Source organism: Manacus vitellinus, unplaced genomic scaffold (genome assembly GCF_001715985.3).
Source record: "Manacus vitellinus isolate BGI_N305 unplaced genomic scaffold, ASM171598v3 scaffold_51_pilon, whole genome shotgun sequence".
In the NCBI taxonomy this organism is placed as follows: Eukaryota; Metazoa; Chordata; class Aves; order Passeriformes; family Pipridae; genus Manacus; species Manacus vitellinus.
This window is the reverse complement of record NW_021940620.1, coordinates 1,015,592-1,038,173: the sequence shown is the minus strand read 5'-3', so window position 1 is coordinate 1,038,173 and position 22,582 is coordinate 1,015,592. Positions and strand designations below refer to the sequence as shown.

The 22,582-nt window shown below is 45.3% G+C and overlaps 1 protein-coding gene and 1 long non-coding RNA gene across 2 annotated transcripts in view; one reads left to right on the top strand and one right to left on the bottom strand.

Moving 5' to 3' along the window:
- LOC115307776 overlaps positions 1-3,513 on the top strand; it is a 22,481-nt gene extending 18,968 nt beyond the window's left edge. The window contains exon 3 of the long non-coding RNA XR_003916145.1: positions 3,253-3,513. This is a non-coding gene — a long non-coding RNA (uncharacterized LOC115307776). The remainder of the gene's footprint in view (positions 1-3,252) is intronic.
- A 4,394-nt stretch (positions 3,514-7,907) lies between these two features.
- LOC103756664 (interleukin-5) lies at positions 7,908-10,848 on the bottom strand. The gene is made up of 4 exons (XM_025896002.2): positions 10,723-10,848; positions 10,527-10,559; positions 8,336-8,470; positions 7,908-8,000 (listed from the first exon to the last, which is right to left on the bottom strand). Exons 1-4 carry the CDS (start codon positions 10,846-10,848, stop codon positions 7,908-7,910), a joined length of 387 nt encoding a protein of 128 aa, XP_025751787.1.
- Between the last annotated feature and the right edge of the window lie 11,734 nt (positions 10,849-22,582).

Genomic DNA, 22,582 nt, shown 5'->3' with positions numbered 1-22,582 from the left:
CAGGGCACAGGGAATGGCTTCACGCTGGCAGAGGACGGGTGCAAATTAGATACTGGGAAGAAATTCTGGGCTGTGGAGGATCGTGACGCACTGCCACAGGTTGCCCAGAGAAGCTGTGGCTGCCCCCCTCTCTGAAGGAGCCAGGCTTTGGACGGGGTCTTGGGAGCAACCTGGCTGGTGGAGGTGTCCGCTGGCCCGTGGCAGGGGGTCAGAATCACAGAATCACACACTGAATCACAGAATCAACTAGCTTGGAAAAGACCTCTGAGATCATCAAGTCCAACCCATGACCCAACACCAACCTGTCAACTAGACCATGGCACTAAGAGCCATCCAGTCTCTTCTTAAAAACTGCTTGGATGAAGCCTGGGGAAGGGAAATGATGGTATGACAGAAGGCTACTGAAATCATCAGGATTTCTCTCCTATCCATTGGATCTGTATGGCAGTGAGATTAGATTTTCATGCAATGTCTTCAAGGTGCCTTCAATCCAGCAGAATATTAGAGAATGTTTTTAGTTACTTCAGTCATTTCAAGGAAGGTTTGTAGTCCTATGCAACAGGAAGGTATACTGGGAGAGAGGTAGAAAGACACATGGACTGCTGAGGCAGCAGTGTGACACCAGCACACTGCCTGCCTGCTCTGGCAAGTTTTCTCTTTTTTTAACATTAAGATGAAAGAAAAGCCCAAACTTGGTTTTAAGAGCAGAGAAACACCTGGTAGGTGTCCCATGCTTTCTTTAAACTAATGGGTTTTTGTCTGCTGGACACATTTATCTTATGTAATTAGGATCCTCCAGTTGGGTCTTTGTGCTGTGGGAGGCACCATTCACCAATGAGCTTTCACCACGGGTAAAGATATATCAGGTAAATTAAATAAGTAAGCAAACTAGGAGAGATACTAGATATAAAGTAACAGGAGGTAACATGAAAGTGGACTGGAAAAGGGAAGACGGAAGATATTTGAGGTTTCAATGTAAATGTCATCTGCAAAAATAGTCACACCACCTCTTATACAACCTAAATATTGACAAAAAAGATTATGCTGATTGCTTTTGATCCAACCTCCCATGGTTTGCTTTCACGCCTCCCCCAGCTTTAGGAAAAATGAATTCTGGGCTTCCTGGTCTGATGGGCCAAGGTCTGCATAGAAATGTATCAAACACACCTTAAGTGACTGAATTTTGAGCAGTAACTTCTTTTGACACGTGACTTCAGTACTGTTGGGACCCTTATTGGCTGTTTTTAGTCTGTATCTTCCCCAGGAACTGACTCCAAGCACCAAATAAATAGAGCTACAATAAAAATGCACAAAGGAAGGTTAACAGCCCCAGCCCTAAATCTCCTCTTCTTTCCTTGGGTTTCAACCCAGACAGATCCTACTCAGTGAAACTTAATTGACCTTTATATCTGTGTCCTGTCCTGTATCTGCACAGCACGTTTCCATGGAGCAGGACCTGCCCAGCCTGGGATGCCTTATGTTTGCTTTTTGCTCTCTCTCAGCTGAAACAAGGAAATAACAACTTGTGTCTGTCTCCCCGATGTTATTGTGTGTCAGGTTCCCTAACCCCACACTTACAAAGCCTCCTTATTAAACTGAGTCCTTCCTCTCATTCATATCTCTGCACTAACTGCCCTTTCAGCAACTTACTTAATGCAGCAAGAATATGCACTTACATTTGTCACATATAACAGTAAGAAGAAGGAATTATCTGCACACCTCAGGGAGTCAGTAAATGGGTGGCCATAAAGCCCTTCTGCTCCACCCAGTTTATCCACAGAGAAGCAGGTCACTGACATATTTTATCACTTTTACCTCATCCAGGGAGATCCCAAGTCTAGAATTCTTTTCCTACTGCAGAGGAAATATTTAATAATATTTTTGTTTAAAACAAAATGCAATCCCCAGCTAATCCTCGAGCAAGTGGTGTTTGTTGTATAACAAACTCGATCTCATCCAGCAGTGCCCTGAGATAAGGAGTTCCTAGGAAGACTGTAATTTAAGTAATGCAAAAAAAACATGACCTGGTTGGCATCAGCCATAGAAATCCTGGCATGGCCTCCAGGGAGTGAGGGTTATGGATCGGGAATAGAGGCTCTAACTCAGATCTTTGTTCCCTGGCATCATCACTCTTGGTTAAGCAGCTCAGGGTGGCTCTGATCCTGTGCTGTATGAAAGGAATGATGGTTAATATGGATCCCCGTGTGCCATGAGATGGGCAACCCCAGCCCACAGGGCAAAGCCATGTGGTCCAAACATCCAGAAGCACTTTTTGAGGAGCTGGGGTTGAAGGGCAGAAAACCAACACACTCCAGTGCAAATGTGGATGCAATGGTGGGTACAGACTCCAGAGCCATGTTCGCATCCAGGGAAGCCTCAGGTGCTGCATCTGTAAGATGTAGTGGGGGAAAGGTCTTGAGCATTACACCAAGTGCTGATGGCAGTCTTTGCTTTGAAGATTTTCCCTTCCTATGACTCTGAATCCAACCAGGGGAGAAGGTCCACAGTGGGGAATCTGTGTCTGACAACGGGGAGATGAGGAGATGGGGACAGGGGCTGCCACAGAAAGCTGCCTCTGGTGACCTGCCAGTGAGTCCCAGGAGGCAGCAGAGCCTCAGGTCTGCATGGGAGGAGTGAATAACCACAGGATGGAGCAGGGGGTTGTGGAGGGGAAGAGTGGGAGCATGGTGAGAGAGCGAGCCTCTTATCTGCTTCCTTGTGGCCCTGGCTGCTTCCTTCCATCTCTACATCAGGACCTTCCCATGCCCACCAGCCCTCAGCAGCCCTTCCATACCCCAGTCTGCAGGGCTTTGTTCCTCCTTTCTACCTTCTTTAAGAGAAATCTGCTCTAATGCAAATCCTTTCGCATTCTCTCTCCCACCTGCCTTCCTCGCCTTTCCCCATCAAACTCAGGAACAAACCTTTCTTTTTGGAGCAGTAACTGGGACATAAAAAATGGCTGTGGAGCCATCTGGGGCCCCTGGGGATTGTCACAATTCCCCACTATGGAGCACCCAACACTGCCACAGTTTGGTGCCAGGGGCCATCAGGGGCAGGCAGTGCCTGTCCCTCCCACGGGCTCTCCAGGCAGTGAGGGGTTAATGCACAATGGACTTTTCAGAAGCAGAGATGGAGCATCAGCCTTCAAAAGCACCAGGGCTGACAACCAAACTGCTGGTCCTGGGTCAGCAGCCATGAGGTGCAGGGCTCTCTGCAAGCTGTTTCCATTTCTTATAAATGCCTCTTTTACAGAAAGGAAGTTTGGTTGAAGCACATGCAGGAGAATGAATGTCAGAAATGTTGAAACTCTGCCCAGGCATGATGTAATGCCAGCGAGTGCTCTGATCTGCAGGCTACAATAAAGATATCCTGGGATGGGCCATTTACAGTTTCCTGGAATTGGAAAGACCTGTCTCAGGACCTAAAATCATTCCAGTTCTCCCTACTGATGGAGCGGTGAAGTTTTAAACTAAACCCAAATGAGATTCTGGGCTTGTTTTGGTGGGAATGAAGGAAATTCCAAGAACCTGACTTGTGTCTTTGGACTTTCCCTGCTCCTTAATTTCCTCTCCACCTTGCAGGAGGACACAGAGCTGTCATGAAGGATTTGCTGAGGGAAGTCCTGTGAGCTGCAGGCACCTGGCAGCTGTGATGAGTTTGCTAATGAGGGTGCAGCCCTGCAGCAGCCTGAGCCTCCCTGAAAAGGCCAGGGCACAGTGGGGTTGTGCTGATTTGGAGTGTACTGTGTTTGTGCCATCCTGGTCAGGAACCCCCCTGAGGCTGAAAGGGGAGTCCATTTATTTTACGTTGCTGGAGTCCCACCTGTGCAGCTGGGGCCGAGATCAGCAGAAAAAGAGTAAGTTGTGTCTTACAGTCGGTTGGGGTTTCTTTTGCCCTTGTGGCATCTGTGTGAAGGTGGGAATGGACCTGCCCAGCCAGCCATCTGCAGAGCCAGGGAGACCAGCAGCACACGTGGTGGGCAAGGCTGGCTGTGCCTCTTGTCTGGCTCCTGCCTTGGAGGGTTTGCTCCGTCCTGGCCTGCTCAGAAAATGTGCCAAACTTGCCAGCTGTGGGAAGGGCAGGCCAGGCCAGTGCCTGGGGCAGTGTGGTGCTGTGCCTCCAGCCCTCTGCAGGGGTAGGCAGGGGGAGCTGGGGCTGGAGGGTCATGGGGGCCACCCTGCCTGCGGCCGGCCCTGCTGCGCCCGGCCCCTGCCTGCGCCCGGCCCCTGCCTGCGCCCGGCCCCTGCCTGCCCTGCCACTGCCCTCCAGCAGCCCAGGGTGTCTGTGAGCACGAGGCAGGGAGATCCTGGGAACTCACAGTAGCTCTCCAGGAAAAGTCCCCTGGGTGTGGAGGCTGCAGTGATCAGTGATCAGGGGGTGTTTCACCTCTGCTCTCCCTCGGGAAGGATGTCCATAACCCCTGCTTTGTCTGAAATACTCTGTCCTGTCCTCGTGCAAAGAGGCTGCCAAAAAGGAAGCTGTGACGGACACTGAGAAGCTCCAGGGCTGGTCACGTTTGTGCCACGAGGATCCTGGAGGTGTTGAGAGCAGGCAGGGCACTGGGAAGGTGGCTTGTCCCCTGCTGGGACAGACTCTGCGGGTGTGCAGCAGGATGGGACCCTGGGCTGGGCTGGGTGCTGGTCCCCTGGGGAGTTTCTTTGGATGCTCTCAAAGGGGATGTGTAACTGCTGTTTGCCCCCCTCAAAAAAAAAAAAAAAAAAAAAAAAAAAAAAAGAAAAAAAGAAAAGGAAAAACCAAGTGACACATCGGGCTGGAGGCTGGGGGCCCATCACAGTTCAGCTGCCCCTCTGCTGAGGGACAGGGTGGATCTACAGCAAGGGAAGGACCTGTCACATCCTTCTCCCCACCAGGGAATGGGGGGACCCTGGGGAGGGAACACCTTGCAGGGACCAGCTGTCCCACATGATTCCTTGTTCAAACTTGTCACCTTCCCCTGCTCGGTGGGTGTGATTTCTTCCAAAAGAAGCACAGATTTTATTTTTTTATTATTATTTTTTAACATCTCCTGATGTCCCACTGACTCACCAGCTGTGGCTGAAATATCAAAGCAGAGGTTTTCTGCCCTCCCTCCCCCCTTTACTTTTTGTGTCTCCCTCCCATTTTTTTTGGTGTGTACCCCCCTCTTTTTTTGTGTGTGTGTGTGTGTCCTCCTCTTTTTTTTGTGACCCCTTCCCTTTTTTGTGCCCCCCTTTTTTTGGTGTCCTCCCTTTAAGTCCTCCCTTTTTTTTTTCCTCATTTTTATCGTCTCCGTTTCTTTTGCCCCTCTTCTCTTTTTTTTGACCCCTTTGCACCCCTTTTTCTTTGCGCCCCTTTTTCTTTGCGCCCCTTTTTCTTTGCGCCCCTTTTTCTTTGCGCCCCTTTTTCTTTGCGCCCCTTTTTCTTTGCGCCCCTTTTTCTTTGCGCCCCTTTTATTCCCTCCCTTTAATTTTCGTGTGGCCGTTGTTTGTGCGCGTCTGTTCCTTTATTTGTGCGTCTCCCGGGCCGATGTGCCCCGATCCTCCCCATCCCCCTTCCCGCCGCCCAGTTTCGGTTTCCCGCGGGAGCGGGGGCGCGGAGCCGGCTTCCGCGGAATCGCAGTGCCGCTCTCGGCCGCGGAGGGAGCGGCGGCGGGGGGGCCGGGGGGCAGAGGGGGCAGGGGAAGGCCCGGCCGGTGCCCTGAGTCAGGGGCAGGAAATGGCCGGGAATTCCAACGGCCGCCGGGAAATCCCCCCCGCGGCACCGGGGGATGCTCCTGCCGTGACCCCCGAGGGGGCTCCGACCCCGGCCCGATGCGCTGCCCACCCGGGAGGGACTCGAGAGGGGAGCACAACTGCTGTCTGGGGTGACTAATAATGCTCACCGGGTCAACTAAACTGTAAAAGGGAGGTATTAAAGGTTAATTAAAGTTAGGGGGGTGTTTTATGTTAAGGACATGATGTTTTCCCTGGGCGTGCTAGAAAAGGTGATATAGAATCAGCTGGGTTGGAAGGGACCTCCGAGATCATCCAGTCCAACCCTTGATCCAACCCCGCCATGGTTCCCAGCCCACGGCACTGATGCCACATCCAGTCTTATCTTAAAAACCTCCAGGGATGGAGAATCCACCAATTCCCTGGGCAACCCATTCCAATGGCTGATTACCCTATCTGTAAAGAATTTCTTCCTAATATCTAACGTAAACCATATAGATATATGTAAAATAGAAAAATTATATACAATATTATTTATAAATTATGTAATACTTATGTCATTAATAATATATATTATATAAATATATATTGTCTAGAACTCCCTGCAAAATTAGCATATACTATATATATTGTATATTACATGCAAAATATAGTTATAAGTCATCAAGCATATATTTATATTACATATATGATTTTTTATTTTCATGGGCATGCTGGAAAGGATGGTTCTTTTGAACTTTTCGTATAAACTCGTAGTGAATACTGAAGTACAGCTGGAGCAGTTCCCTCCTGAAGCAGGATCCAGGTGGGTCGGAGGGCAGGTCTGACCCAGCCAGAGCTCCAAGTCCCCTGCGAGTCCAAAGTTCTTTTTTGGGGGCCCCAATCCCGCTCCGGAATCGAGCTGCACCGGGCACGGGGTGGCGATCACGGACGGGGCTTGGGCTCAGCCGGGGGTCGGAGTCACGGGAGAACGGGGCTCCGGAGTCGGAGGAGCTCCGCACACCACAGGGAAAGCCCTGCCTGGGATTTTCCTCGCCCCAGAGCTCTCCGGGCAGGGCTGTGCATCCAGCCTTCGCGGTCCCCTGTTGCCACCTGCCGCCCGCCGCCTCCTCCTGCTCCTGTGCGGAGACTGCTCTGCTTTGGGAACAGCAGAGCGGCTGATGGGTCAACGTCTGCACCAATAACTCACAAATAAGAATTTTGCTGATTAATCCTTGTTTCATCCTTGCTCCCCTCATCTTCCGGAGCTGGGATGAAAAGCTGTATTTTTCCTTAATAAAATTTGGATAAGGCTAGAAAACACTGGGAAAATCAGTATTGATGTGGCAAGAAAATGTTTTGTTTCTGTGTATCTGTTCTGGTGTCACAGGATTCTCAGCCGTGCTTCAGCCGGGGTCCCCAGGGATGCCCCCAAAGAAGGAGCAGGGACTGGCATGTTGTATCAGGACCTGTCTGACCCAGGAATCTGGAACACATTAAATCAAACCCTTGGCATCACTGTGACTGACCACAAGTGCCTTGCTTGGCTGCTCAGCTTCTTTTTTCAACGTGTCAAAACTGGTAAGTTTTTCAAGAAGCTTTTTCTGTGATTGAAGGGACACTGCAGGAACCTGCCTCTCCCTCTGACCGAAAATCTCTTCTCAATTTGGTTCTCATTTCTTTCTCTTACATTTGAAACTTTTTTTTTTTTTTTTAAGAATTAATTTGTGCTGGATATTTATAGCAAGAAAGGCAGTCATCCAGGGAGCCAGAGGAAACGTGCAAGCTCAGCTCTGCCACGGGCAAGGGGGGCACCTTACTGAGCTCTTGGGTTTTTAATTCATGAATCATTAGAAATAGCTTCCAGCAATACACTTGCACAGTCACCTGAAGGATCCAATTGCCCTGACTGTGAGAGATTTTACAATAACTACATTTGCTAAAGTGTGGGAATAGTTTGGAAGAAATTTGGGGGGAAGGGGAAAGCCAGAGACAAACATTTATTCTCTTTATTAAAACTAGTAAAGATACAGAATAAATATTTTCTTCAAGATACATATATCCATAAAATGTAATATAATTTAGTTGACACCATAGAAATAAAGTCATATCGCTCTAAACACTCCTATCCATTAACTTTAAAAAAACCAGATTTTAACACAAAGGAGGAGTACTTCTTTAATAAGTAAACATTTTACTGCTCATATAAATTTTCAGCAATTTTAGAAACTTCTGACTCTATGCTCTTGTGGGTTTTAATGCTTTTCGGATGAATGTCATCAGCTTGTTTATAAATATCGTTGCATTCCTTCTTTCTGTATCACATTTCCCCTGAAAAATCAATCAAGAAAATGAAATTGATTAATATTTAATCATTATTTAGAGCTTGTTCATCTCAAAATCATTTTATGAATGATACAATTTTCCTTAAATTTGCTGATCACACATATGAATCCTTAATTTAGAGGTGGAGCAAGTGGGAGACTAGAACAAGGGAAGGGCATAAACATGAAATAATGCCAGGATTTATTCTTCCATGTATTAAAAACAAGCCAGTACAAAAATTACTCTCTTTTGTAGACATAAGGGCTCGTCTATGAATTATAGATCATATTCTGTAACATCTCTGCTGTGGGATCTCTGGCAGACAGTGAATAAATTCCTACCTCTTTTGCCAGGCTGGGAGTGAGAAATTGCTTCAGTCTTTCAAAATTTTGGAAAAAAGCACTGAATTTTTTCATAGCTGGATTAGTTTTCAGCTGTTCTGTTCCTTCAAAGATTGTGCTGATACAATTCACATCCTAAGACGAAAGAATTAGCAAAACTGAGGCACAAGAATTTGTAACCATGAGCTGCAATAAGTTTATTAAAAATCTTTGGGGGAGATGCCCAACTGCCTGGGTGACAAATTCATTCTTACTGACTTTTGAGCTCGAGTTTGCAAGCGACTTGGGCAAGTGTGTGTATTTATCTGATGTGCATACTTTACTCTGGAGGCAGAAACCTGGCAAAGTATCTGCTGCTGTGTGTTTTGTAATGTCCAGATGAACCATCTCACTGTCTAACACCTCAGTCCTTCCTCTTCTGCAGCCATCTGAAAGCCAGTTTGATTTCTCCCATCTGCTCGTGCCTCTCGAACACAAGAGAAAGCAAATAGATGAACCTGAAGGTGCTGCAAACACAAACTGTGCAACAGCTGGCACCTGCCTGCCAGGAGAGACAGGGACAAAGCCACCTTCTCACTGCCCGGCCCCTGTGCCATCCCACGCTGGTCCTCTGCCACAAAGTGGGAGCTGGCTTTGGTCTCTGAGGCTTTGTGGTCTGGACAAGGCCACCAAAGAGGGAGGAGGGACGTGGATGGAAGCCGAGCAGAGTGATGATGGTCACACTGGCCAGTGCGGGGCTGCTCAGGAAGAGCTCAGCTAAACTCCCAAGGAAGGAAAAAGGAGAGGACATGACCATCAGTGGCAGGAACAGACTGAGGTGTCACGGGAGGAGAAAGTGATGAAAAAGGGAGAAAAAACTAATCATCGAGGATCAGAGGAAATGCAGCAGCTGCCGAAGGTGCCTGTGACGCCCACGACCAGCGCGTGGTCCCGTTAGTCACTCCTGGTGCTGCGGGGTGAGTAAGATCATTCCTCCCACAGCCTCGCTTGGGAAGCCACTTCTGCTGCTGCTGAACAGCAGACTCAGACCTCGAGGAATTCTCTGTCACCTCTGGCTCCAAAGCACTGGAGAGAGGGAAGCAGCTCATCTCCCCAGAGGGAAGCTGGGCACTGGCACAGTGGGCACCTCCAGGGACCTCATCAGGGAAAGGGACAAATGAGCTGCCAGCACTGGGCACTGCTGATTCGGGGTCAAAATCTCAGTTAAAGCCAGCCCAAGCCCCAGCCTGGGAAGAGAGCTCGTCCAGACAGGATCCAGAGAGAAGTGACAGAGCTGGGAACTTTGCATCTGATTTGCAAGGAATGGGCTGGATTTGACACCAAGAAACTCCCGTCCTCCTGTACTAGCTTAGGGCACAAACGGGAATTATCCTGCTCCTTCAACAAATTAATGACTCAGATTGCACTCCTACCAGCAGCCATCTGGCCACGCTGTGAGCTGAAGAGTTCTGTGCTGGGCTGTGATCTGGGGAAACCAAGAATCTCATTGATGCACAGCAGAGAAAAAAGCCTCATTAACAACGTGTGCATGACCAGGGAGGTGCTTAAAGTCATCTTAGAAAGAAAACCTGAGAGGGGACAGGAGACGTTTCCTGGAGATGTAGAAGAAGATGGCAGATCCACCAGGGGGAGTTTGATCTTTAGGACAGACCTCGTTCCTGGGCACCCTGTCTCTGGTGTCCTGTTCAGGGCACGCTGACACCATCCTTCAGACAAGACCAGGTAACTTAACCCCCTTCCTGGGAGTAAGGGTTTAAAAAGCCCTTTCTAGAAGTAGACTAAGTGAAGTAGGCTAAAAAGGAGGATTTTTGCAGGCACACAAGCAAGAAGTGTGAACAAGTTTTCTCTTTCCTTTTTAGCTCTTTCATTCAAAAGCTGGTTCAGAAAATCCCTCCGTGTGTGTGTTCTGCTGGAGATTTACAAAAACATACAACAAGAATAGTTGCTGTCCTTTTATATTACAGCAACTTTTTTGACTCAACATTTGCTTGTTTTTAATAATGTTTTATATCTAACTACATTTTATATCTTACAATATCATTTTATATCTTATAATAGCTACACTTAAAGTAATAATTTACTCTTAAATACAAATAGAACATTTTAGAAGATAACAATTTAAAAACGACCTCAATTTTCAATGAAGAAATTTATGAAAATGTTAATTTTATTTAAGAATACTTTTACTTACATTTATGTTATCTGGAGTTTCAATCCTCAGATTCTGAAAAATAACATATTAATTCAGCCTTTCAAATATCTCCATTAACACTGATAAAAATATAATATTACATAGATTTTTTGACTTTCAAAGGAAGTTAAATATTCAAGAACTAGAGAATTCAGTATATCAAATTTTAGATTAGAAAAATGGAAATTGAATTTACCTGAATGTCCTTTGCCATTACCTCCCACATTTGCTGTAGAAGTGTCAGTAATTCAGCCATGCTGCTCATCTGGGAAGCAGCAGAGATGCCTGCAGCCAGCAAGAGAAGGTAGAGATGGGTTTTCATCCTCTTGATGTGCTCAGAGAACCTCTAAGTAGCTCTGGACCAGTCCACCAGTCCTCTACCATTTTATGGTCTCTACAAGGAAATAGCACTTCAGGTTGATTTGGGAAACTGATTGAATTAAAAAAAAAAAAAAAAAAAAGCCATTTGTTGAGGCTTTCTGGAAGAGAGAGGTTCCAGTAAATTTGGTGTCTAACCTTGGGACAACCTCCTTACCCAATCAGCATTTCCATGGAAAGAAATCTATAAATATCCGGTTTTTCAGCTTGAAAATCAGGAAGGCATAGAATGACCCAAAGCATGACCAGGCAGCTGCCACCTCCTGTAGCAGTTGCTACAGCTCTTCTCTAGAAATCACAGCTTCTTTGGCCGCAGCGTGGGGCTGGCTGAGAAACAATAGGAAAAGAATGGTATAAGAAAAAAACCCCAACAAAATCCCATGGAAAATATGTGGCTCACTGCATAGAAAGGGAAAGTTACAGCATTTGTGCAATACCTGTGGCAAAATTTTGGCAAAATGTAGGCATGCTGTGAGAGTTAATTAATTTACAGCAGGAGAAGCCACTGCCCTGCAGCGACAGGGTGGCCCCAGGGATGGGCACAGCAAAGTGGCCCCTTTTGGGTGGGAAAGGAGGGATGCAGGGTGTCCTGAGTGAGTCAGCCATGACCCCATGGGCACAGCTGGTGCCACAGAGTTGATTTTGGGTCAGGACAGTGGTCCCCTTACCGCCCCACTCTCTGGCCAGGAGCTGGTGAGGGGGAGCCCACCAGGTTTGCGAGGGTCACTCATCGAGGGCACCGTGGTGTGTTACCTGGCCAAATCAGCCAGTGGCTTGTGCTTCTCACTTTCCTGGAAGCTGGAAAAACTCCTTTTTTGTTTCCTTTAAAAAAGGATGGGTTTATTTCACAGAAATGAGGGCAGTGGCCGGGGTGGCTGGAGTCCAGCTCCGTGCCTGCTGGGCAGGGGCAGATCCGGCGGCTCCGCTCGTGGGGCCTGATGCCACAGCACTTACCAGTAAGTGCCTCAATATCTCAATACTTTGAATTGGGGAAGTCAAAAGTCACCAGTGGTTATGTGGCTTAGCTCAAGCTAATCTGTGAGCTGGCTGCTGCCCTCTTCAATGCATGTGTGTGTCATCTGGAACAAGAGTGGGCTTTTTCCCACACTTTGTGCTTATCTGTAGAACTTTCTCATCACACAGCTCTGGGGATTGTGTCCTTGTAGAAATGTGACAAGTAATAAGGAAGAAGTTTTTTACAGTGAGGAGGTAAAACACTGGCACAGATTATCAGGAAAAGCTGTGGCTGCCCCATCCCTGGAATTGTCCAAGGCCAGGTTGGATGGGGCTTGGAGCAACCTGAGATAGTGGAAGGTGTCCCTGCCATGGCAGGGGGCTGAAACTAGATGGTCTTTCAGGTCTCTTCCAACTCAAACCATTCTATGGACTCCACACCAGTGCATACAAGCCATATGACTGAAAATATTAAGCCCTGCTCTTGGTTGACTGTGTTTTTGGTGTTTTACAGTTGTTTCTTTTGATCTCCCTCAAACTCACACTGATTTTTCAGGCAAAGCCTCCTCTTCCCCTTGGCTGGAACCTGGACTATACCTGCCAGCCAGGCTGAGGTTCAACCCCACCATTAGAGATCTCTGTGGGCAACTCAGTTTTGACTCAAGGTTGGTTGGAAAAACCCACTTTTTTCACCTTTTCCTTGGCTGACAGTTGGCCCATCCCATATCACGGTGAGAGGGATTGCCTGTGGGGCCAAGGCCACTGCCATGTCCCCCCACCTCAGGTCTCCCTGTCCTGGGGCCCCTCAGCACAGAGAGCACATCTGTCTCCAATTCCATTCTGGCACAACTGCTTTTTGAAAAATGCACTTGGCATTCGTGACCACTTCTGCAGAATCTTACCACTGTCCCAGAACTTCGTGTGAACTGTATTTCTTTTCCCTTGTTAAACTTTGCAGGAGGTAATTCCCGGTTCCCAAGAGTTCACAGGAATTTTTGTGATGTGTAGCAGCAGTGTGAGCTGGTCTTTCAGCAGGGTTTTGCCCAGCTCCAAAGGGACAAGACTGGTCCTTCACCACTGTTTTACCACTCTCTCCTCTTGTGACATATTCCAAAATCACTGCACTTTTAAATCTAGGGATTTTTGCTTTTCCCCTTCACTTTTTCCCCCTCTTCTGCCTCAGATAACAGGGCTGCTCTAGTGCCTGTTTTTCTCTCTAAGCTGGCTCAGTGCCCCTACACAAACCATAGTCCCACGTTCGTTATTGTTCAGATGCTTTGGGGTTTTGTTTTTCACTTGAACGCAGGGTTAGGAAGCTGAAGGATGATGTAAAAAAAATAAAGGGCAACATAAGCAACAGGTCCTGACCTTTGATACCTGTAATTCTGGAATTTGTCTGATCTGTGAGTATAGGCAGAGTGAAGGCACCACAAACATGGGTAGAATTGTTAGGAACAGAAATAAGAGTAAGCAAAGAGTGTATTTCAGAAGAAACTCTGGAGACTGCAGTAAAAGACAGTGAGTGGAAATCCAAAGTGTTGGATTTATCCAAAGTATTTCTGTTTGAATTTGGAATGATCAGGAGGATGGAAGCAAACAAATAATCTAATTAATCAGTGAATTCATGGCTTTTGATACTAATGAAAAGTATTTCAGTTGGATTGGGTGTGATAAGTGTTCACGTTGCAGCTGATTTAGGAATATTATTGAAAAAAGGAATCAGATGATGCTACAAGTGTGAAAAGAAAGTTATCCCAAAAGCTGTGCAAGGTGCTGCTAATGCCAGCAGGGATCATCCTGGGCAAGGGCTTCTTTGCATCACAAAATGGTGATGACTCCTGCAGGTGTGTGCCTGCATTAGCTTGATAAACTTAGCAAGTGCCTTGTAAGAACTGAGCTGCAACTGTTTATAGGAGCTGGTTTTGCTCTTTGATCTAGATAAGTGTGAAGTTATGATGCTCAGATAAGGTTTCCTTACTAGGGCAAGTACAAAAGGCAGCATGGCTATGGTGCAGTATCTCATGCCTCTCTAACCTCCCGAGGCCAAGAAAATGGAATTTCTGAAAACCAGGGAACATCTCCTGCAGAGATGCTCTGGAATACTTTCTCACAGTGGCTATGTTCCAATATTTTGTGCTGGGAGCTTAGTTTAAAGCAATCCAGTTGAAACAGAGTTTTCTCCTATCCTGGCAAATTTTTTGATGCCCAAACTCACCCACCTCCTGGAGTTGTAGAAAGTGTTTTAACCTTTGGTGATACTTTCACTTCTAATAGACAGCAAGGGAGAGAAGCCAAGTGAGTGCAAAAAGCAGGTCACTAGCAGGAAGTCGTATTCATCATATTTAAGGAATGAATCCTTGGCTTTTTGCTGCCTTCCAGCAGCATGTGGCCCTTGCAGAGGTGGCTGCTGCAGCAAGGCACATGTGCATGTGCAAATCCAGGCTGGATGCTCCAGCAGCAAGCAGAATTCCTGCTCCCAGCAATGGAGAGCAAAGATAAACACCTGGACTTTGTTCTTACATCCAAAAGTAGTGCTGCTCCATAGTGCTGCTCCTGGAGCCCCTCTGCCACAGAACAGCCCCCGTGCTCGTTCAAAGGCCAGTCCCAAGCCAGGGAAATTGTGAAATTTAATAAACACTGGTCTTGACCTGAACTACATGAAATAAACTCCTTTCCTAGGAAGCAGGTTGTTAGGAGGAGTTTTGTTTACAGTTCAGTGACATTCCATAGAAGTCACTGCTTTCTGGAAAAAATATATGCCATATCTGACCAGTTCTTTCACAGCTCCCATCTAGTGCTGTCACTGCCACCAGTGGGACTCTGTCAGATCCCACCTCAGAGCAGCTCAGCCGAGCTGCTGCACAAAAGGAGACACTTCCTAGAGAGAAAAATAAAGGCAGATGAGAAGAGGAAATACAGGGAAAGGAAGGTGATCCAGAGGAGAGAGCTGTTGCTCCAGACTCAGCCAAAACTGATGGAAATGTGGACATCATTTGCTGCTCACTCGCTGCCCAGGGCTGAGCAGAGGCACGACTGCTGGCTGGCCCAGGCTGTATTGGGAAGCTTTTTTGGGAAGCATCATGGGAAATGCCAGTGGGAATGGTAGCCAGAATAGTTTAAAAAAACCACTGAGCCCATTCTGTAGCTCCCCGAAGTGCTGAGGCACAGGAGCAGTGACAGAGTGCTCACAGCTTCGGATCTCAGCAACTCCTTCTGGCAGCTTTAACATCTCTTCTGCTTTCTAAAATCCTTGTGCCTCTGTGTGGACAGACCCACGGCAAGGTGATGAGAAAGAATAGTGGAAGAATACACTTGTAAGTATGAGCTGAGCTTATGCAAAGTTGCATTCAAATATGCTTTAATTAGGGATATCCTCTGCCTAATTAGTTAATTAAGCTCCAAGGGTGGTTCTTTAAGCAGCCAGTAGCATTATGTGCTCTTCTGATGAGGTTTAGCTTGGTGTGGGTGAGCAGTATTGTCCCCACTGTAGGTATAGCACACTATAACTCACATTTTTAACAGGTTTTAGCACGGTTTGGAAGGAAAGATGAGTTCTTAGCATGACCTGTGATAAAATTACAGTCACTCAGCAATGGTTGGTTGAAAGGGGTTTAAGATTATAGAGTTTCTGCAAACTGTGGTAAAATGCTGACTTTGCTGCTACTTTCCATGCAGAAAGCTGAAGTGCAACATAAAATAATAGAAAAAAGTGATGCTTCCCAGCTTTGTCTCAATTTTAGCAGCTGTGCATCATTTACAGTTACTTTTGAAAGCCAACATTCAAGTACTTAATACCTTGTGCGTGGGGCAGGATTCCGGCTTCCTGCACGTCCCAGGATGCATTGTTGGTTCCCTGGGAGCTGTGTCAGAAGGGCACATCTGTTCAGAGAGGACCCTTCTCATGTTTGCTCTTTCAAAATCCATTGTTTCACTCTTGTCTCGTCTTGCTAAACCTCCAGCTGTGACTAATGGCCTGGGCTTGGCTTGTGGGCCAGTGTCTTCCCCGTTTCCTCTTTACCAGTGGAGTTGTTTGAGATGTGTTGGTTTGGAGCCTGGCTGGATTAGCCACTGTCACACTGCTGATACCAGTGCCTGGATTAACCCTGGCTTTTCTCAGTCACCCAGACGGGAATCTCTTTGCTGTGCACCCTTCCATTGCTTGTAAGATTTTGTCCATCTGTTACAATCTGATGGTTCCTTGGCCATAATTAGCTCAATCACTTAATCCTGTTGTTTATTTCATTAGTGAGGGTCTATGACTTCCCAAAAATATATCTGTGCCAAGTACTTTGCTTTAAAACTTACACAATGTCTAGCTGGGCAGGTCCTCAAACTACCCCCCAAAGCCAGCTCAGTGAATCCACTGCATTTCATTTGGAATTCAATGTATGCTTCCATACATTAGCAAAACTGTCGTTTTCCTCTGACACTTCAGATTTTAAAAAAAAGTAGTATTTTTATTTAGGAAAAATAACTTGTAGATATATTCTTCACTTCATGAAAAATAGTTTAAGGCAATCCTGTGCAGAAAAAAACCAAATCCAGCCTAAATTAGACATCCTTTGCTACCACCATTGTTTCTCTTTGATAATTATCACAACTATATTTCTATGGCAATAACCCAGAGACCTGCCTAAGGTTTTGTTTTGGCCTGTCATTGGGTCAACAAACACTAATTTCTCACTCTTTGCCAGATAATTGGGAGATACCATGGGTATTAAAATAAATACCACTGCTCTCACAGTAAATATATTAAATAAATAAAGAATGTGTATCATGCATGTACGCTGCACTGCAATTATGTTGTGGAATTTCAGGTAAACACATTGTTTCCAAACTTAATTATGCACATATTTGAAAGATAGCCTTCTCTCCTTTTTTTCTCCTGCCTTCAGAAAATAAATATTTGACAATTTTGTAAGTGCCTGCAGGAGAGCACATCAATGGATCTGCCTCTTAATCTCTATTTTTTAAATTTCACTCACATAGCCTTGACTTATCCTCTAAATATTATAGTGCACAAACACCACAATAGAATTAATGGTTTTAAGTTCTTTTATTCATGATCATCTTGCACATTAGGACTCTGTACAAATATAAAAACTCTCTATAAATTAATTAAATATGGTAATACCAGCAATAAGACATAAATATCTGATAACACACATATGAGACATTCATGTTAATGTTGTGCTGTCTCTTCATGGTGCTCTGTTCCACCAGAACCAGCTCTAGTGTTGGGTAAGAGGCGTCTGAGCACCTGCAGTGCCAGCAGCTCTCAGGAGGACTATGTGCAGTCCTCATGCAGCTTTTGGAAGTACCTCTCAAAGTGCTCCAGGGCTCTCTGCTGGAGCATCTCTCTCATCAGACAGGAATGTTTCTCCTCAGGTTCCTGGAATAATGATGATAACATCAGGTAACAGTGAAAATAAGGGAGAAACAAGAAGAGCATGTTGCTGAGATGCTGTCTGTGGTGGTTCAAGAGGGTGTGTCATCAGAAGGAAAGATAGATTTGCATGGATGTACAGAGAGAAGACACTTGAGTATTGGGAATACTTCCTCCTGGCTGACTTCACTTACTGAGATGTGGCTTAGGGCCTTTCCTTATTAATCTCCTGGCTAATGACAAGTTCCAGGATTTGTCTGCAGGTGATGCACTTTTTAGAAAACTCTAACTTCCATCAAGACCCTATGAATTTCAGGTATTTTCTGTAAAACCTTTGCTGAGCAGCAGCTGCAATGTTCAGCAGTGCAAAATTAGGAGTGTACAGAGATGGCATCAAAATGTTGACTTTAGTTGACCAGAATGCTGAGTTGCTTAATTTCATGTTTTGAAAACAAATGAGTGGTCCATTTACAGTAATTTCACTTTTTTACCTGGAGTGTCCCTGGGCAGGGGAGTTAGAACTTGATGAGATTTAAGGTCCCTTCCAACCCAAACCATTCCATGATGCTCTGACTATAAATAATTGATGAGAAACTTACTGTATGTCCTTTATTTACAGCTGATATTATGTGATTCATGTTTTTCTCCAACACAGAAATGGATATTCTCATTTGCTCATTCTTAACTTTCAGCCCTTTTATGGTTGTTTTAAGTTGACAGGGAACACGGTTGCACTAAAAAAAAAACAAAACAGCAAAATTATATTCTACCAAACGAGTTAACTTTTATCTTTCAATCAATTCAATAACTATCTGCATGTACAGCAGAAACAGAAATTACCTATTGTCTACTCTATTTTTGTACAATCAGAGAAAGAGTTACTTTTCTGTGTTTTCTGGGGTTTGATAAAAAATCTAGAGCAGGAAAGGAAAAAAGCATATAACATTAAAAAATTTGTTATAAAGGAAAAATAAGGAAAAGAGTTGTAAAAGCAGATCAAAATCCATTGGGGTTGCAGTTTTATCAAAACCACACTGGGTAGCCTGAGGAGGTTAGTTCTGCCAGCTGCCTCTCCCAGCTCCATCTCCACCCAGAAGGACAGAACCACTGTACTCTTCTGTCTATAAAGTGCTGCTCTCCACCTTCTTTAAAGTCTCAAACTCTAAACATTTTTTCTCTACAGACAAGACCTCCCAATAACAGACTGCCTGTTGTTATTTATTTTTTGTGAACCTCTTTTCAGTTCACAGAGCCTGAGAAACCTGCAGCCCACAGACTGAAACCACGGATCAACAGGGCTGTGGGCAATAACTCGTGCCAGTGTACTGCTTCCTTCAGGCACAAACTCCGTGATGCTTTATAGCACTCAGGGCACCTTGAGATGATAATCTTGCCAAGAGATAAGAACATTTTAGTGCTTCAAATAATAACCATATTCTCCACCTTTGGTTCTAAAAGACAGTGATGCTCAGGGTCTTAAGGTGATGCTCAGGGTCTGCACCTCAAGCAGCAACATTGAGAACATCCTCAGTAGTAAACTCTGCAAGAGCTCCTGAGATTGCCTTCAGCGGGGGTATAACCAAGTCTCAGAGACCATGGTCACAGAATTGGTTATTTATTTCCATAGTTTTGCATACAAGGAAGTTCCCTGTCTATATGCATGCAGTTCGTAAATATATTCCCTTTTAGTGAGATTTGGTCTTTTTTAGCTTCTCACACTTTCCCTCAAGATCTGCTACAAAGCATCATCATTCTTCAAATAATTAACAACAGCAGTAATAAAGAAGTTTAAAAGTCTTACCTGAAATTTCCCCCTGGGTACTTGAATCCAGGTCTAAAATTTTAAAAAAGAATATACTGTTAGAAGGTATTTCTCCTCTAAGTGACTGCCACATTGTTAAACATCTCTAAGTACATATCATCTTCATCAAGTTTTCTATTTCTGAACTTCCTTTGGGGAAACAATTACAGCACCAGCTTCTGAGGAGAGTTTGACACGCAGTGCCTTGAGCATCTCAACTTTAACAAACAAGACACAGGACGCGCAAACTAGAGCTGAAACCAGCGTGGGCTTCACTTCATATTTCCATTGAAAGAACTGCAGAAAATGAAGAAAAAGAGATAGTGACCCACCTCCTCGTTCGTTAGATTCTTGAGGTTGTCTTGAAATTCTCTTACTGCATCTCCCATTGAGCCAGGTAAGCAGCAACTCACTAAGAGGATATAGAGCAACAGCATTTCGGCTTCGAGGAAGGCTGTGTTTGATTTATGCACTATGCACTGCCTATATATACTCATGTACACCTTGAATATTAAATGAAAGGGAAAGTTTTCTCATATAGGAAAAGGCACAAGACCATAGTGTGAATTATCATAGGCATTGTGGGATGCCTCAGTGGGGACAGGTTGGGGGTTTCCTTCCTTCTGACATCAAGTAAGGGGAAAATACCTTTGTGGATAAGAGATGTCATTTTTTTACACAATATCAAAAACTCATCGCAGGAAAGAGGAGCATTCCTTGTATAACACAGATCTTTATGTGGTTCTATTCTTTCTTTTGCATCACATAATCAGAGAGATGGAGATCTGAAAAGCTAAGTAGTTTTTACATCCCACTCAGTAATATGCCATCCTTTCTTCAGTGGGATTTTCTAACATGAACTGCAGTTCTAGGCAGAGTAAAAAATAATAGCAATTTCTTAGACGTACACAGACCATAACACCACTTAAACAATTTGAATTCTTTAGCCTTCCTTCCTCACCCTCACTGTTCTGTGAAATTCAGTACAGAACACATGGCTGGGAAAGGCATGGGTGTCATGAGCAGCAGCCCAACAGTGAGAGCATGGCAGGTATTGATGGCAGAAATTAGCTGTCCTGGCACCAAGGGAAAACCTTGTCCTTCAACGTAAGTGGAAAATCTCTGTCCACTGGAAAACACTGAAGTGCTTATAAGTGGCTGAAATCTACTTTCAGATGCCAGGCAAGGGCTTGTGAGAGGGTAACAGTCAGTCATTAAAAGGTTACAATTTTCCAGCAGAATTGGACTAATTATTCCATGGTGTGAGAAGAGTCATCTGGTTTTCCACAGCTACCTGCTTGAGAGTCATAGAAACAAAGAAGATTTTGCACATCAAATTATTAATTTCTCAATACATCATTTCATGAGCAGATCTGTTTTTGTTGAAAACACTGTTTAACTAAATTTTTTTAATTTTTTTTAATTCTTGTCCTAAAACTCCTCAAGAAAAGTGTAACTACAGGTTTAAAAAGCCCTTTTGAAAGGATCTTTTGATCCTTACTGAAAAAGCTCCTGATAAAGCTTTTAACACTAGGCTTACGGAGCATCCTGTTGTCAGGGCACATCCAAAGAAACATAAGAGGTCCCCAGATGAAAATGTTTGGCTCCCAGAAGAGCATGTGGGAAATAATACAACATACTTACATTCCTTCATAGAAGTCAGCATTTGACTGCTCTTAGTTTAGAATGGAAATATAAAAGTTTGTAACCACTGTTTGTTCTTCTACTGAATGTTCCAACCAGATTGACAGATTTCTAGAAGGGATGACATGATAATATGCATTGCAGGAAACAGTGACTGAGGTAGTCCCTTCTGCTCCTCAGCCCTTCATGTTCACACGCTTGCACTCATGGATTTACAGACTCTGAAAGGCTGATAACTGTGCTGGTCAGAGGAGACCGATCACAAGTGAAGGAATCATTCCCATTAAACCATCCCACAGTAGCATAAGCACACACACTCTTTAGAGAATAGACTTCATATTGGTGGGGAAATGGTGAAACAGGAAACTTAACAGAAACACTGCCAACAGCTGTCTCCTAATCAACAACTTTTGGAGAATATTCCAGAGGTCAGACTGGCTGCAGAGTCAGGACTCGGTCTGAGCATCATCTAAAAGCAATGCGGAAGAGTGTTGCACTGGAGAAAGCAGTGACAACAGAGCCTTTTGGCATCGTGCTGCTGAACGACTGAGTCATACTGAGGCAGCTACAGGGCAGGAGGCAACAAAAAAACGGAGTATAATCTGGTGTCATCTCTTCAGAGGGGCTGTATTTGCTTCTGAAAGATGGCAATATCTCTGGCAATATCTTTACAGTCTGTTGTGTCAATATGGACCCTAATTTCTTGTCTCAAAATCTGAAGTGGCCAGAGCTTATGCCTTGTGAACCTTTTCGGCACTCATAAAAAGCCGGATTATCACCAGAGCACAATTGCAGAGTGAAAGCCTGAACTGTTGGCTGCAAAACCACCTGCTGGCTGCCAGCTTTTGATAAGGTCCAGACTTACTTCACCTATCATCTCTGTTACTCAGTTTAATTACAGATGATGCTGAGATTGAGCACAAAGGGCTGTTTTCCAAAGTTTGCCTCTGTTACCTAACCATGAACTTGATCTGACACAAGACTAGCAGTGTTGTTTCCCTTCACAGAGGAAATACAGCAAGCACTAAAATATGCTGGTATAGTTACTAATCAGTTTTGGAGTAGGCTGAAAATCTAAACAAATTAGATTCCCAAGACTGTCAGCTCGTACAGTGAACCTGAGATGGCTCCCACCTGGCCGGGGGCTGCCGGGTCGAAGTAAGAGTGTTCATGGCATCTGCATTTTGGCCCTACATTTGGTCCTGCTGGGAAATTGTGGTCCTCAGGAGCAGGATGAGAAAGCTCCAGAGAAGGGGGAGGAAGGGGCAGTCCTCTGGCTCGGACTTTTTTCTAACTGGAAGATTAATAGTAGCTATGGAGCAAAGAGGAAAAAGCCTGGTAGAGGGGGTGAGGAGGTCTGCTGGCCCCAGGGGAGAATCTGAGCAGGCAAAGGGAGCGATCCCCTGTCCTCCCCCTCACCTGGGACCCTCCTGCACCCCAAACCCGCCCGCCCTGGCTGGCAGAGGTCATCGCTGCTCAGTACCTGGCACAGTGCCGTGTTTTGGATTCATAATGAGAATAATGTGCATTAGAGACTGATGTTTTGGGTGTTTAGTAAGCCGTGTTTGTCCCAAGTCAAGGATGTTTTGTGTGTGTGTGTCATGCTCTGGCAGCGAGGAGGGACCGAAGGGAAACCGGGAGGGAGCAGAGCCGGGACCGCTGCCCCGAGCCGGCCAAAGGGACATTCCACCCCCTGGAACTCCATGCCCGGCACATAAACCGGGGAATTACCTGGAAAGGGGGGCCAGCGGGGTTTGGGAAGGGGGTTTGGCATCGGTGGTGAGCAATTGTATTGCGCATCGGTTCTTTGGGTTCTTTCTTTCCCTTTTTATTACCATTATTATTGTTATTTACCACTGTTAGTGTATTTGACTTTGTTCTCAATTATTGAAC

Bases quoted from the DNA above. Each gene is read 5' to 3' on its own strand.
- LOC103756664 (XM_025896002.2), bottom strand. From the start codon at position 10,848: ATGAAAACCCATCTCTACCTTCTCTTGCTGGCTGCAGGCATCTCTGCT. The intron at 8,471-10,526 runs GTAAGTAAAAGT...CTTTCGTCTTAG, and splicing joins AAACTCCAGATAACATAAAT to GATGTGAATTGTATCAGCAC. The intron at 8,001-8,335 runs GTAGGAATTTAT...TTGATTTTTCAG, and splicing joins CTCCCAGCCTGGCAAAAGAG to GGGAAATGTGATACAGAAAG.